General features: G+C 44.6%; 1 protein-coding gene across 3 annotated transcripts in view; it reads right to left on the bottom strand.

Moving 5' to 3' along the window:
• Nucleotides 1-13932, bottom strand: part of fanci (FA complementation group I) — a 69276-nt gene that overhangs the window by 30591 nt on the left and 24753 nt on the right. For all 3 annotated transcript variants that reach the window (XM_078241308.1, XM_078241310.1, XM_078241309.1), the window contains 6 exons: nucleotides 9815-9929; nucleotides 8849-8971; nucleotides 7398-7466; nucleotides 5207-5308; nucleotides 2224-2400; nucleotides 1489-1610 (listed from right to left, as the gene is read on the bottom strand). In XM_078241308.1, coding sequence (XP_078097434.1) covers nucleotides 1489-1610; nucleotides 2224-2400; nucleotides 5207-5308; nucleotides 7398-7466; nucleotides 8849-8971; nucleotides 9815-9929 — 708 coding nt within the window. The remainder of the gene's footprint in view (nucleotides 1-1488; nucleotides 1611-2223; nucleotides 2401-5206; nucleotides 5309-7397; nucleotides 7467-8848; nucleotides 8972-9814; nucleotides 9930-13932) is intronic.

Raw genomic sequence — 13932 nt, forward strand, 5'->3', positions numbered from 1 at the left:
ACATCACACAATACATTTACCTACTGAGCAATTAGGAACTTTATTACAGTGATTCATAAAACTCAAATGATTCAAAAGGATATATGACAAAAAGCTACACAAAAATTCATCAACATTCTGCTTTGCAGGATTAGGGAACAGTGGCAATGAATGCATGAAACTCAAAACATTGCACAGAATATAAGAGCAGGGAGGTTATGCTAGAACTGTGTAAAACACTAGTTAGGCTAGAGCTAGTATACTGCTAACAGCTCTGGTCACCACATTACAGGAAAGATGTGATCATTTTAGAGAGGGTAAAAGGGAGATTTATGAAGATGTGGCCAGGAATTAATAATCTTAGCTATCAGGTAAGATTGGAAAGGTCGGTGTTGTTTTCTTTGGAATAGAGGAGGCTGAAGGGAGATTTAGTTGAGGTGCACTGCCCTACCCACGACCACCCGGCTGGCTTCAATCGCCTCCCGTCCCACGAGTGAGGCCATCAGATCTGGTGCCCGCTGGCGTGGACCTCCACCGGCAAGGTCGGAAACCTAAGTGAGCTGATATAATTGCATCCAGAGCTCACTAAAGACATTTAAGTTAACTCATGAATATTAAAATCAGCCTCCCGCCATTCTCCAGCGCAAGGCTGATTATGTCAATAAAAGTGGCCTGGGAAGATCACGACTGGCTGGATTCCAGGTACGATTCCAGTTATAGGCCTCCTGCTTATATTTCCCTCCCTGCTATGCTACTCGACCAGCAGAGTGGGGCAGAAAAATCGCACCCATGATGTGCCAAATGGTCTCCAACGGTGTTGTAAATTTTTCAATAAAAATTTAATTTTAAAAGCATGCACATTATAACATTCAAACAAAAATGCTGCAACATGGACTTTTATTAAAGGCTGTATAACCTGTTGGAAGTTGATAATATGACAAATACTTGCACTCATACTTACGGGGAGAGAAATTTCACAACTTATCAAACATTATCAATACCTTTAGCTATAAATACTTTGCTTTTTTTTAAGAAAAGCAAACCAAGCACAATCACTCACTCATGCATTATGGACAATTCATTAACACATTTTTGGAACAGGAAATGGTCATTAAGCTATTTTTCATGGAATGCACCATACTTCTCAATTCCTACTCTCAGCATCAGTCCAGGACTTGAACACATTACCTAGGTTAACACTTTAATGCACTACTTAAGGGGTAGTACATTCTTGGATGTTACCATCCTTTGGGGGAGACGTTAAACCATAGCTCACTCCCTCTGTTCCCCTAACTCAGGTAAACTTTAAACGCAGTCGTCCTCTCAGGTTTGACCATCTTTCCTCCCTCATTAATACAATCAAAATCATGTTATTCATGGGATCTTAAAACTTTGTAAAATGGCTGCTATGTTTATTGACATAACTTTCCATACTTCAAACAAATTAATTGTATGTGAGCACTAAGATATAAGTTTTCAGAAATGCAATGGAGCATTTTAGCATCATACCTGTAGTTGCTGGCTATGAAATTATGTTCTATCAGAACCTCGTACACTCCCATTACCAGGACGGCGTAGATGTTATTTTTTATGCCAACATTGGACGCTAATGAAAAATCTGCCGATTTGTCCTAAAGCAGGAAAAGACAAAGCATTTGATAAGGTTTTAAGCAAGAGATTACAGATAAAATTAAAGCACCTAACATTGAAAGCATTCTCATGGTATGGCTCGGAAACTAGTTGGGAAATAGGAGACTTTAAATAGGTAAATGCAAATGGGTCAGATAGTCACAAAATTCTTTTCATGAAAAGAAAGCTTTATTAAAGAAGTGTTTGTAGAGACTATCATAGGGGCTTGCCTGATGACTCTTGGTACCAGCAATGTGTCACGCAATGGGTCAAGTAACTTCAATGCTCATTTTTTTTGCTCCAGTCTGAATTCAACTGTGAATTCATAGGCCTGGGTTTCTAACACACGTAATACGTTGGCTCTGATTAGAAAGTATCTCTCCCTCATACATGCTGCTATCTGTTGGCTCATCAATATATCTGATTATAAACATGCTCCATAGAAACTGATCTAAAATAGGATGAAGTGGCAGTTTAATGTTTTTACATTAACTAATTGCACATCTGAAACAAGAAGCAACCCAGACCAAAGAGATTTTACACAAATATTCCCCAAGGTAGCATAAATGAACAGGGGCTAAATGGAATGTGGGTGCAAAGCACAGTAACAGTTACCAGTTCAAAGTCTTCCAATTCACTCTTAATCATTCTTCGAGTGATTGAGTCCAGTTGTTCCTCCAAATCATGCTGAAAACTACCTTCATCATCATCATTGTCATCACCACGATGACAATGCAATAAGGACTGTTTATACCAGGCCAAGCAGTTCTGGATACAACACAGAAGGTGTGCCTGTGCCAAAAGGAAAATAAAAAACACAGATAAATAATGGAGTCACAGGAGCTGAAGAAAAAAAATTACTCAAAAATAATTTGAAAGATTTATGGGGCAGCACGGTGGCACAGTGGTTAGCACTGCTGCCTTACAACGCCAGGGACCCAGGTTCAATTCCGGCCTCGGGTGACTGTCCCTGTGGAGTTTGCACATTCTCTCCGTGTCTGCGTGGGTTTCCTCCGGGTGCTCCGGTTTCCTCCCACAGTTCAAAGATATGCAGGTTAGTTTGATTGGCCATGATAAATCGCCTCTTAATGTCAGGGCGATGTAGGGTTACGGGGATAGGACAGGACCTGGGTGGCTTTTTGTTGGTGCAGGCTTGACGGTCCAAATGGCCTCCTTCTGCATTGTAGATTCTATGAGCTCCATCTTTAGAAAAATATCAAATAAAATGCACAAAACAGTAATCATGGAAAGTTGTGACTGCCGCGCAGATAAACATGGCAGCTATTTTGCATGCAGCAACATGTCAGAAACTGTAATTAGATGAGTGATCGGTTAATATTTTTTAAAAAGTGGTGCTGGTTGAGAAAGATATAATAACCAGGACATTGGGCCCAATTTTACCATTTGGAGTCTAAGGGCCGGATCCGGGCGTAATGCAGATCCGAGCCCGGAATCCTCTTTGCAGTGCGCCCATATGTTTTTTGCCGGCTCCAGTCCGATCCGCGCAGTGGGCGGGACCTAGCGCTGCCGGAACGATCGGAGCTCTGAACTGCGCATGCGCAGTTCGAACAAAAATCTGAAGCAGCGCGCCCGGGCGCGAAAGAAAAAAACAGCAGAGAGAGCAGAGAGCTGGGGAGGACTTGGGAGAATCTTGCAAACTGAAAACAATGTAGCATCTTCTTTGTGCTGCCTAATTATCTATGGGAAAGGTAATTAAACTACAGTGTCCTAGTGAGCAATTAGTGACCTGTATAATACGTTTGTGATCTGTAACTGGATTGTTGATGTCCTTGTAGCCATGAGCCAGGTGCTCAAATGTTCAGAGTCATGTGGTGAACTTGGAAGAATTGTCCCCGTGGTGGAACTTGGTTGGAAATAAGATTCAAGGAGATTACTAAATCTGGGAAATCAACCACAGTGAAAAGAAGTTTGTATTGGCAACTCTTCTCTCACATTCCATGGCAGATATGCCCCTACTTATGAATGTGATTTGCATGGGAAACGTTGGGTGCAGCTAATCTGCCTCTGGAGCAGCCTTGGATCCTTTCTTTCATCTTGTTTTCAACTGAACATTGCACAGAATTAGAGGAATTCCCTTTGGAAGATACTGTCAAAATTATAATTGCAGGAACTAAAAACCTGACAGTCAAAAATTTGGGAAAATATTTCAAAATATGGATTGGGGGGGGGGGGGGGGGGGGGGGAGGGGTCTGCGAAGGATGGTCGAGGAGGATGGGCTTCGGAGGTTCCCCTGCAGAATAGAAATCCGCTTCGGATTTTTATTCTGCAGGTCGCTTACAGCGCGGATCCGGAACGGACCAGAAGACGGTAAAGTGGGATTTGGCGGTAGAGTTGGGCTCGCGGTTCATTAAGTCGATTTAAATGCATGCTAATGCATTTAAATCGTCGGGCCGCCTGATTCGGGCGCGGACTGGACCCGCGCCCGAATCGGGTGTCGGTAAAGCCGCGATCTGCTCGGATTCGAAAATGGGCGCGAATTTTTGGTAAAATCGGGCCCATTATGTTCTTTTTCAAACAGTGCCATGAAATCTTATGGTTTAACTTACCGCATGTCTAAAGGACAGTATGTGTGATAATTTAATACTCCCTCACTTCTGCATGAGAGAAGTAGTTTAAATTGCACTCAATTAAGGAACAGAGTTTGAAAAAAGTAAAGTTATAAAGTTTATTTATTTGTCACAAGTAGGTTTACATTAACGCTGCAATGAAGTTACTGTGAAAATCCCCTAGTCACCACACTCCGGTGCCTGTTTGGGTACACTGAGGGAGAATTTAGCATAGCCAATTCACCTAAGCTGGACATCTTTGGACTGTGGGAGAAAACCGGAGCACCTGGAGGAAAGCCACGCAGACAGGGGGAGAATGTGCAAACTCCACACAGACAGTGACCCAAGCCAGGAATCGAACCCGGGTCCCTGGTGCTGTGGCATCGTGCCGCCCCTGAACCATATACCTTTTGAATTAAATTGCTGCCAACTGAGACCAACAGACCCTAAATATGTGAAAAATCGTGAGCATTGTAAAAGCCACTTTTCTACTGTACATAATTAAGAGCATACTTTTTTCCCCCCTACCTGTCCTGAAGGTTGTTGTTGGGGTATAAAAGGAAATAGCTGCTCTCAATAACATCAACCAAGTGTCCAATTTCACGTGCAAGCTTTGACAACTATCAGAGATTTTCAAACTCAAGTCATTTAACAACACAACTGAGATAATGTGCCCTCAACAGGCATCTACACGTGCATTTGCTGGTCGCGGGGGGAAAGATAAGGTCACTGGATCAGGAGCCAAACTCTTCTTTTCCTTGGGAAAACAGAGATCAACTGTTGCATCCCTACCACTTTCAGCTGAGGTCAGCAGCTTCTTAGATTTGTGGCAGAACTCTGCACTTTCCAAACATGTACGGCTCATTCCTCATAGAAGTGAACTTACCAAGGTGAACCAGAATAGCATCTGACGCAGCCTTTGGGTGCAAAGTCATTTTAAAAAATCTTCAAATTCCAACAATTCAGTCAATTCTCACTGAATTCAATAAGATACATCAATAAACAAATTTCATATCAAATTATTTTATCACCAGTGGTTCCTGAAGGTAGATCTGGCCTCCCTGAGAGGTGATGCAACCTTCCAGCTTGAAAGGTGGCAGCAGGTCCTCTTCCACTTCATAATATCGCTTCAGCTGAGGGAAGATAAGAAATACCAATGTTACAGCAATACACCGTTATTTTTAGGTCTCGGAGATATTATGCTAATCAGTAAAAGTCATTCAGTAATCAAGCCACCTGTCTGAGTATCACATGGCATGGTCTTACATAAATTTACATGGGATACTTTCTAATGTTCATGGCTGACAGCAAAAGTGGCTACAATTTAAAATTACAATTGGAGAGACCAATGGTTGGTGTGGGAAATGGAAAAGTAAGTAACATTGATGTAGTAGCAGACATTTTACAGAGGATGGAATACTATGGAGTGAGAGCTTTCAGGTACATCTAACCCATGATGTGCCTGGCCTGGGAGTACTTTTACAGTAAGAAGTTTAACAACACCAGGTTAAAGTCCAACAGGTTTATTTGGTAGCAAAAGCCACACAAGCTTTCGGAGCTCTAAGCCCCTTCTTCAGGTGAGTGGGAATTCTGTTCACAAACAGAGCTTATAAAGACACAGACTCAATTTACATGAATAATGGTTGGAATGCGAATACTTACAACTAATCAAGTCTTTAAGAAACGAAACAATGTGAGTGGAGAGAGCATCAAGACAGGCTAAAAAGATGCGTATTGTCTCCAGACAAGACAGCCAGTGAAACTCTGCAGGTCCACGCAACTGTGGGAGTTACAAATAGTGTGACATGAACCCAATAGTTTATTATTTATTAGTTGTAAGTATTCGCATTCCAACCATTATTCATGTAAATTGAGTCTGTGTCTTTATAAGCTCTGTTTGTGAACAGAATTCCCACTCACCTGAAGAAGGGGCTTAGAGCTCCGAAAGCTTGTGTGGCTTTTGCTACCAAATAAACCTGTTGGACTTTAACCTGGTGTTGTTAAACTTCTTACTGTGTTTACCCCAGTCCAACGCCGGCATCTCCACATCATGAGTACTTTTACAAACAGTGTAGAGTTTTGCTCTGCACCCAACCCATGCTGTGCCTTAGTGATAACTGGGTACTTGATGGGGAAGCTATTTCAGTCCCCAGCACTGCTATTTCTCATACAACTGGTTTGGTTCTGACACACATCAGTGCACACAAATATGTCTCAACATGGACTTTTTGGCCAGAGTTTTACCGGCACGCTCACCCCGATTCCAGGGGTGGATGAGGCTCGGAGAACGGCATTCTCCGTTGGTCTCGGGTGGGATCGTACAAACCTCGGATGGAAGTGCCAGTAAAATCCCACCTTTTACCTATACACTCCCAATAAGAGTTGCGTGTCCAAGAAGGACAAGCAATATCAAAGGGAGTGCAGGAACAGAGAAACTTAGGGCTTTACATACACACATCTTTGAAGGTGGTAGGGAAGATTAATAAATCAGTTAAAAAAAAATGCCAGATCCTAGGTTTTATGAACAGAGGTATAGACTACAAAAGCAAGGATGTTACGTTGAACATTAAAATATTACTGGTTAGGCCTCAACTGGAGTGTTGCATCCAATTCTGGGCACCACTGTGAAGGCCTTCAGTAGGGTTATGATTATTCTTACAACATGGAGGTTTCAGGAGAGACTGAATAAAGTGAGGAAGTCGCAGGAGGACGACGTTTGGTCCATCAAGTGCACGGTTTTGAGGGTGTAAAAAGGAGAAACTGTTTTCACCGGCAGAAGGGCTGATGGCCAGAAATCATTAACTCAAAATAAGTGGCAAAAGAATCAGAAAGTTAGATACATTTTCATGATCTTGGACTGCACTTCCCGGGCAGATTCAATAGTAACTTTCAAAGGGGAACTGGATGGACACTTGGAAAAGAAAAACATGCAGGGCTTATGGCGAAAAAGCAGGGAAGTAGAGCCAAAGGGAAAATTATTTCGAAAAGCCAGCACAAGCACTGTTGACTGAATAGCCCTCTTCTATACTGTATGATTCTATGGTTACTCTCAAAAGATTCCTAACAACTGGTTCAAAGGCAGCAGAAAACATTAAATAGGTTGGCTACTTCCCGAGTGCAGAAGACAAATAGGTGGAACACTTAAAAAAAAAATCAATTGGGTAATTTGTCCCAAGCCTTTGTCTTGACAAACCAGAGCCATTTTTATCCACACCCACTCACCTGTGAAAGCAGCGTTTGTAAGATGGTATCTGCCAGTTGCGAATTTCGACGTAGAACATCAAATAAGCCCTCCAAAAATAGAAGAGCGGAACAGTTAAACAAACTACCAAAGAGCAACTCTTTAACCTGGTGAAAGATATAGGGGCCAATTCTCCCACCCTGCTGTGCTAATTTCCTAGCGCAGCGAGGTGGAGTGGGAGAATATCGCGACCAGGCATGCGCGATCCCACCGCGAGCGCATCTCCCAGCACCGGATTTCTGGTTGTCAGATCCATACTGGAAACCGGCGGGAAGACCAGGTAATTGATTTTAATATAATTTAAATCTGTTTTTAATGTAATTAGCGGGCCCAGGACTGAATTCTCCGACCCCGTCAGAGTATTTCACGCTGGCAGGGTTCACAGTAGGTCCCTACTTTCGGGGAATTATCGGGACGACCCACTGGAGTGAAGGACAGGGCAATCGGCGCTCTCCGGGGTCGGACAGTGAGGGGCTGGTGTTTGGTGCCCCCTGGGCATGGGCAACCTGGCAGTGCCAGCCTGTGCCACCTGGCACTGCTCAAGGGGCAAAGTGCCCACACCCAGAGGGCATCTTGGAACTGCCCATTGGGCGTGTGGCAGTGCCAAGGGGGCAGGGCCAATGGGGGGCAATCAATGGGTGTGGGGGGGGGGGGTCCCGCTGCCACTCTGCATGGGGAGTGATGGGGGCAGGAGGGAGTCCAGTGATTTGGGCAGGCCTGGGGGGTGGGGGAGGGGGCTGGAGATCAGGGTGCTCCAGGACAGGGGGAGGGGGGTTGCCACAATCGGGTTGTGTTGGGGGGGGGCGGGATTGATGGAGCAGCATTCCAGGAGTCCCAGGTTGGCCAGCGATCGGGAGGCTGACAGGTCGGGGCCACTGCGCATGCGCAGAGGCCTGCTGGTTTCAGCCTCCTGGACGGGAATAGGCCCCACCCCCTGAAATCTAATGATATTCACGTTGGTGGCCTCTGTATTGCACAGAGAGTGGGATTTTCTAGTGTGAACCCCTACTGACAAGAACAGCGTCAATTACTCCAATTGCCCCACAAATTCGACACAGAATTGTTTTGGGAGAATTCTGCCCATAATGAGAGTATGGAAGGAAATACAGTCAGTATCAATTATCATCAACCTTGCTAGATGAATGCAACATTGACAACATACCCAGTAGAGATCAATTGAATAAGGCTGTCCTCTTCAAAGATAAAAGAAATGACAAGTTTCTTAACAATACTACTATTCACAGCAGTGAGAATTGACAGCAGGTTCAGGTCTTCCCTGCTGACTGAAAAGAGAAAGCTTTAACATTGATCTAAAAACTGATGATGTAGAGTTCAAAAAGAAAACTTCTTTTCAGTTCAGATAGTCAGTGCTAAGTTATTTATTTAAAGATCAAACTTGACATATTACAAGAACAGTCTTTAACATCAATACCTCATACAGCATGAGTCTAACATCAGCTTGCTGGCTAAGACAGCGCCTCAGGCTGCCTAAGATCTCCAAACAAAGGGCTTCATTAGCAGAGGCATTGTAACGCATGTGCACATCCACTTGCACCTGAACAGCGACAAGATGAAAAGAGATATTATTTCAGCGCCACTCCCAACTTATAACAGACACGAAGATCAAATAGCATTCAAGTTTGGTCCGTGGTGTAAGAATCATAGAATCCTACAGTGCAGAAGGAGGCCATTCGGCCCAGCGAGTCTGCACCGACCACAATCCCACCCAGGCCCTATCCCCATAACCCCATGCATTTACCCTAACTAGTCCCCCTGACACGAAAGATCAATTTAGTATGGCCAATCCACCTAATCCGCACATCTTTGGACTGTGGGTGAAAACCGGAGCACCCGGGGGAAATCTACGCAGACACGGGGAGAATGTGTGAACTCCACACAGACAGTGACCCAAGCTGGGAATCGAACCCAGATCCCTGGCGCTGTGAGGCAGCAGTGCTAACCACTGTGCCACCGTGCCGCCCAATGCCACCCCATGTAATTTTTAAAGTAATTGATTATCTCAGACCATTCCCCATGGCAACCAGCCTGCAGATCTCATTGCTCTACTGACCAGGAGCCAAAGTTTGGATTAATTCCACTAGATGGCAGGCTATTTCTGCTCAACTCAAAGTCAATTAGGGTTTGCTTGATCTGCACGAACTCATATCCACTTACAAGTAGAATTTAATTTTCTTGATCCTTTTTCCCAAAGGAGAAGATCTGCTCATTACAGACAGCATATCAACCAACCACTATTATATCAGGCTTTTTAAAAACCAGACTTAAAAACTTAAGACAAGAAAATTAACCCCTAAAGGGGCTGGCCTGTGAAATTTGACAAAAAAATTAACATGGCTATTAAATATAGAAATCAAAAGGACAAATGCAGATGAGTTACCTGACTGGCCGTGAGAGATTGAGTGCACTGACTGGAAGCCAGACTCCCCAATACTTTAAAGTTCTTCAGCAATAGCAGAAAACCTGCAACTGCTGACTTCCGGGAGTCCAAATGGCTGGAAACAAGCAAAAAAAAAAGCAAAGAAGATGAGCACTAAATGAGTAACTGTGAACATGCCAGATCAATGCTGCAATTGCGATTCAGTTTGTCCAGTGATTATTTGTAAAATCTGTTTCCCACCAATCATTTTATCTAGATTAATAAATTAACTTCTCCCCCTTTACCCCAACGCAGACATAGGGCATCAGCAGGAGTGTGCTTTCGTTTGCCAAGATCCACGGCTGATCATTTGAAGAAGCCAGAAGTGCAGAACTTCAAGGCCACAGTGATTATCTCAGCTATTGGTAGGACTATGAGTGTGAGGTCTTTCACGACGAGGGCACAGATGTCTGTGACATCTGCCTGGTCAATCGTAATTTCCTGTGGCATTAGTTTTCGGTTATCTCAAGATAGCTCCACCTTCGTCAGTAAATCATATGCAGATTCCTTTTTGTCCTGGATCCCCACGCCAAGATTCCACCTTTCCTGAGCAGGATGCTGCTCCTCATCACCATGGGGGCCAAAGTCCATCGTCAATTCCGTCTTTTCAGTCAGGTGGCCACTCAGCTGTTGACTACCTTGCTCCCTGCTGTTATGCCCCTATGATGCCTGGGGGGGGGGAACAACCCCCTGCAATGCCTGAGCTATTATTACTCAATCGCGCAGCTATCAGTGCTGTGTCAATCACACCTGCTTTTTAAATTCATTACGGGATGGATATGCCATGATTGAATGGCAGAGCAGACTCGGTGGGCCGAGTGGCCTAATTCTGCTCGTATGGCTTATGGTCTTATGTGGGCATCGTTGGCTTGGCCAGCATTTATTGTCCATCCCTTGTTGCCCTTCAGAACGTGCTTTGGTAGCCAGGTATATGGCAAGTCTAGTTCAGTTTCTGGTCAATGGTAACCCCCCCCAGGATGTTAATAGTGGGAGATTCAGCAGTGGTAAGCCATTGAGTGCCATGGGGTAATGGTTAAATCCTCTCTTGTTGTAGATTTGTGAATGCTACCATTTGTAAATGGACATGTTCCCCCTTCACCCTTTTACGGTAATTCTCTGGTGCGAAGCATGGCTGGCTTCCCATTTTATATCTGTGTCCCTACACCTGGTCATTTTGTATGTTCTCACTTGGTAGACATTGATCTTAACCCAACTGCAATTGTACTTTAATTAATTAATCAATAATGACCATAATGATCTGTTTTCCTAGACCTCTTTCGCTTTACATACTGGCCAACACAGCTAATATTTAGACTAAGGGCCCGATTCTCCCATTGCGACGTGCTAACTTTTTGGAATGTTGGATTGGGAGATGCGTGTGTCAGCCATTTCACAGGATTCGCGCATGCGTTCCCTACGCATGCTCGTCTCCCAATGTCAGAGAGCATCTGCGGTCGAGACCACACTGGAAAACAGCGGGAAGACCAGATTTTAATCTGTTTTCAATGTAATTCAAATGTCATTATCAAGCCTGGGACTGAATTCTCCGGGCCTGATAGCATCTCCCACCCTGCCAGGAATATTTCACTCCGGTGGGGTTTAGAGTAGTTCCTCATGTTCGGGCAACTAGCAGGAGACCCTATTGGAGTGACACCTTGGCATTGCCCACCGGGCATGGGACAGTGCCAAGGGGGTGGGCCTATTGTGCGCAGGGCTTTGGGGTGATCGGTGTGGGTCCCTCTACCAACCTGCAGACAGGATCGGTTGGTCAGGGCTGGAAGGAGGCCAGCGATCGGTTGGGGGGGGGCCCACAAGCTTTTAATGATAATCACGATTGTGACCTCTGCATTGCAGCGTGTGGGAGATTTGAGTCTGAACTCAAGATTTGAGTGGAGTTTGCATGTTCTCCCAATGTCTGATTGGGTTTCCTCCAGATGTTCCCACAGTCCAAAGTTGTGCAGGTGAGGTGAATTGGCCATGCTAAATTGCCCCTTAGTGTGCCAAGATGTGTAAATTAGATGGATTAGCCATGGTAACTGTGTGAGGTTACAGGGTAAGGGCCTGGGTAAGTTACTTTGTCAGAGAGTCGGTGCAGACTCGATGGATTGAATGGCCTCTTTCTGCACTGTGAGGATTCTATGATTCTAAGAGCTATGTAAACATCCTGAATACTGCAAAGTTGGCTTAGTCCCGTAGTTCCCGTGAGAACTGATAAGAGCTGAGATTTGCTTTGGGAAAGACTTCAGCAGGCTTCAAAAGGCAGGAATGAGGCCAGATGTTCAGCTTAAGAGACATTGCTTTGAGATTCTGGTGCTGCAGCCAGAGTGGGCGAGTCATCCATGGACTGCAGGAGAGAAAGTGCCAGAAATAGAGTCATTGACCATAACGCTCACCCATTGGGGTTACTCAGTGACCTGGTAATGTATGTACCACTGGGACAATAATGTGGTGTTTTTGATTCATTCGTAGAACATGGGCGTCACTGGCTGGGCAGCATTTATTGCCCATCCCTAGTTACCCAAGAGTCAACCACATTGCTGTGACTCTGGAGTCACAGGTAGGCCAGACCAAGTAAAGATGGCAGTCCTTCCCTAAAAGGACATTAGTGAACCAGATGGGTTTTTACAACAATCGACAATGGTTTCACGGTCATCAGTAGATTCGTAATTCGGGATCTTTTATATTGAATTCAAATGCCACCATCTGCCGTGGCGGGATTCGATCCCGGGTCCCCAGAACATTAGCTGAGTTTCTGGATTAATCGTCTTGCAAGAATACCACTAGGCCATCATCTCACCTGAATTGTGCACGCCAATTTCTGACCCAGATCTGTCATGGAACAGACCAAATTGGGGTTATTGTCTATGTTTAAACAAACATCTGTCCTCACAGAATCATAGAATTATTATGGCACAGAAGGCCATTTGGCCCATCATCTCTGCACCGACTCTCCAAATGGGCATTGCGTTTTAGTGTCATTCCCCTGCACACCAAGCAGTCATCCAATGCCCTCCTGAATGCCTTGACTGAACCTGCCTCCACCACATTTCCAGGCAATGCATTCCAGACCAGAACCACACGCTGTGTGGAAAACAAATTCTCAAATCACATTTGCCTTTTTTTTGCAAATCACTTTAAATCTGTGCTCTCTCAATCTTGATCCTTTTACGAGCAAGAACAATTTCTCCCCATCTACTCTGTCACGAATTTGAACGTTTCTATCAAAACTCCTCTCAGCCTTTTTCTCTCCAAGAACAGTCCCAATCTCTCCAATCTATCCTCATAACTGAAGTTTCTTAGTCCTGGAACCATCCTTGCAAACCTCTTCTGCACTCTCTCCAAATATATGGGGTGGCACGGTGGCACAGTGGTTAGCACTGCTTCATCACAGCACCAAGGACCTGGGTTCAATTCTGGATTGGGTCACTGTCTGTGCAGAGTTTGCACGTTCTCTGAGTGCTCCGGTTTCCTCCCACAGTCCAAAGATGTGCGGGTTAGGTTGATTGGCCATGCTAAATTGACCCCAATGTCAGGGGGCTTAGGAGGGTCAATACATGGGGTTGCGGGATAGGACCTGGGTGGGATTGTCGTCAGTGCAGGCTCAATGGACCAAATGGCCTCCTTCTGTACTGTTGATTCTATGAATCTTCCTTAGAGCTAAAGAGGGGGAATTTTCCCTATATTTAGCTCTGAAGAAGAATCACATGAACCTCAACTCGAAATATACAAAGTGCTTTCTTCTTTCAATAGTAATCTTTCTTTTTGTATATATTATCAATTGTTTTGAAGAGTGTACATATTACAGAGAACGAGGTGCTGGAAGTCTTAAAGCGCATCAAGATAGATAAATCCCTGGGACCTGATGAAGTGCATCCCAGGACGTTGTGGGAAGCTAGGGAGGAAATTGCGGGTCCCCTGGCAGAGATATTTGAATCATCGATAGTCACGGGTGAGGTACCTGAAGATTGGAGGGTGACAAATGCTGTGCCTTTGTTTAAAAAGGGCTGCAGGGAAAAGCCTGGGAACTACAGGCCAGCGAGCCTCACATCTGTGGTGGGTAAGTTGTTGGAAGGTATTTT

This window comes from Mustelus asterias, chromosome 24, assembly GCF_964213995.1.
Source record: "Mustelus asterias chromosome 24, sMusAst1.hap1.1, whole genome shotgun sequence".
In the NCBI taxonomy this organism is placed as follows: Eukaryota; Metazoa; Chordata; class Chondrichthyes; order Carcharhiniformes; family Triakidae; genus Mustelus; species Mustelus asterias.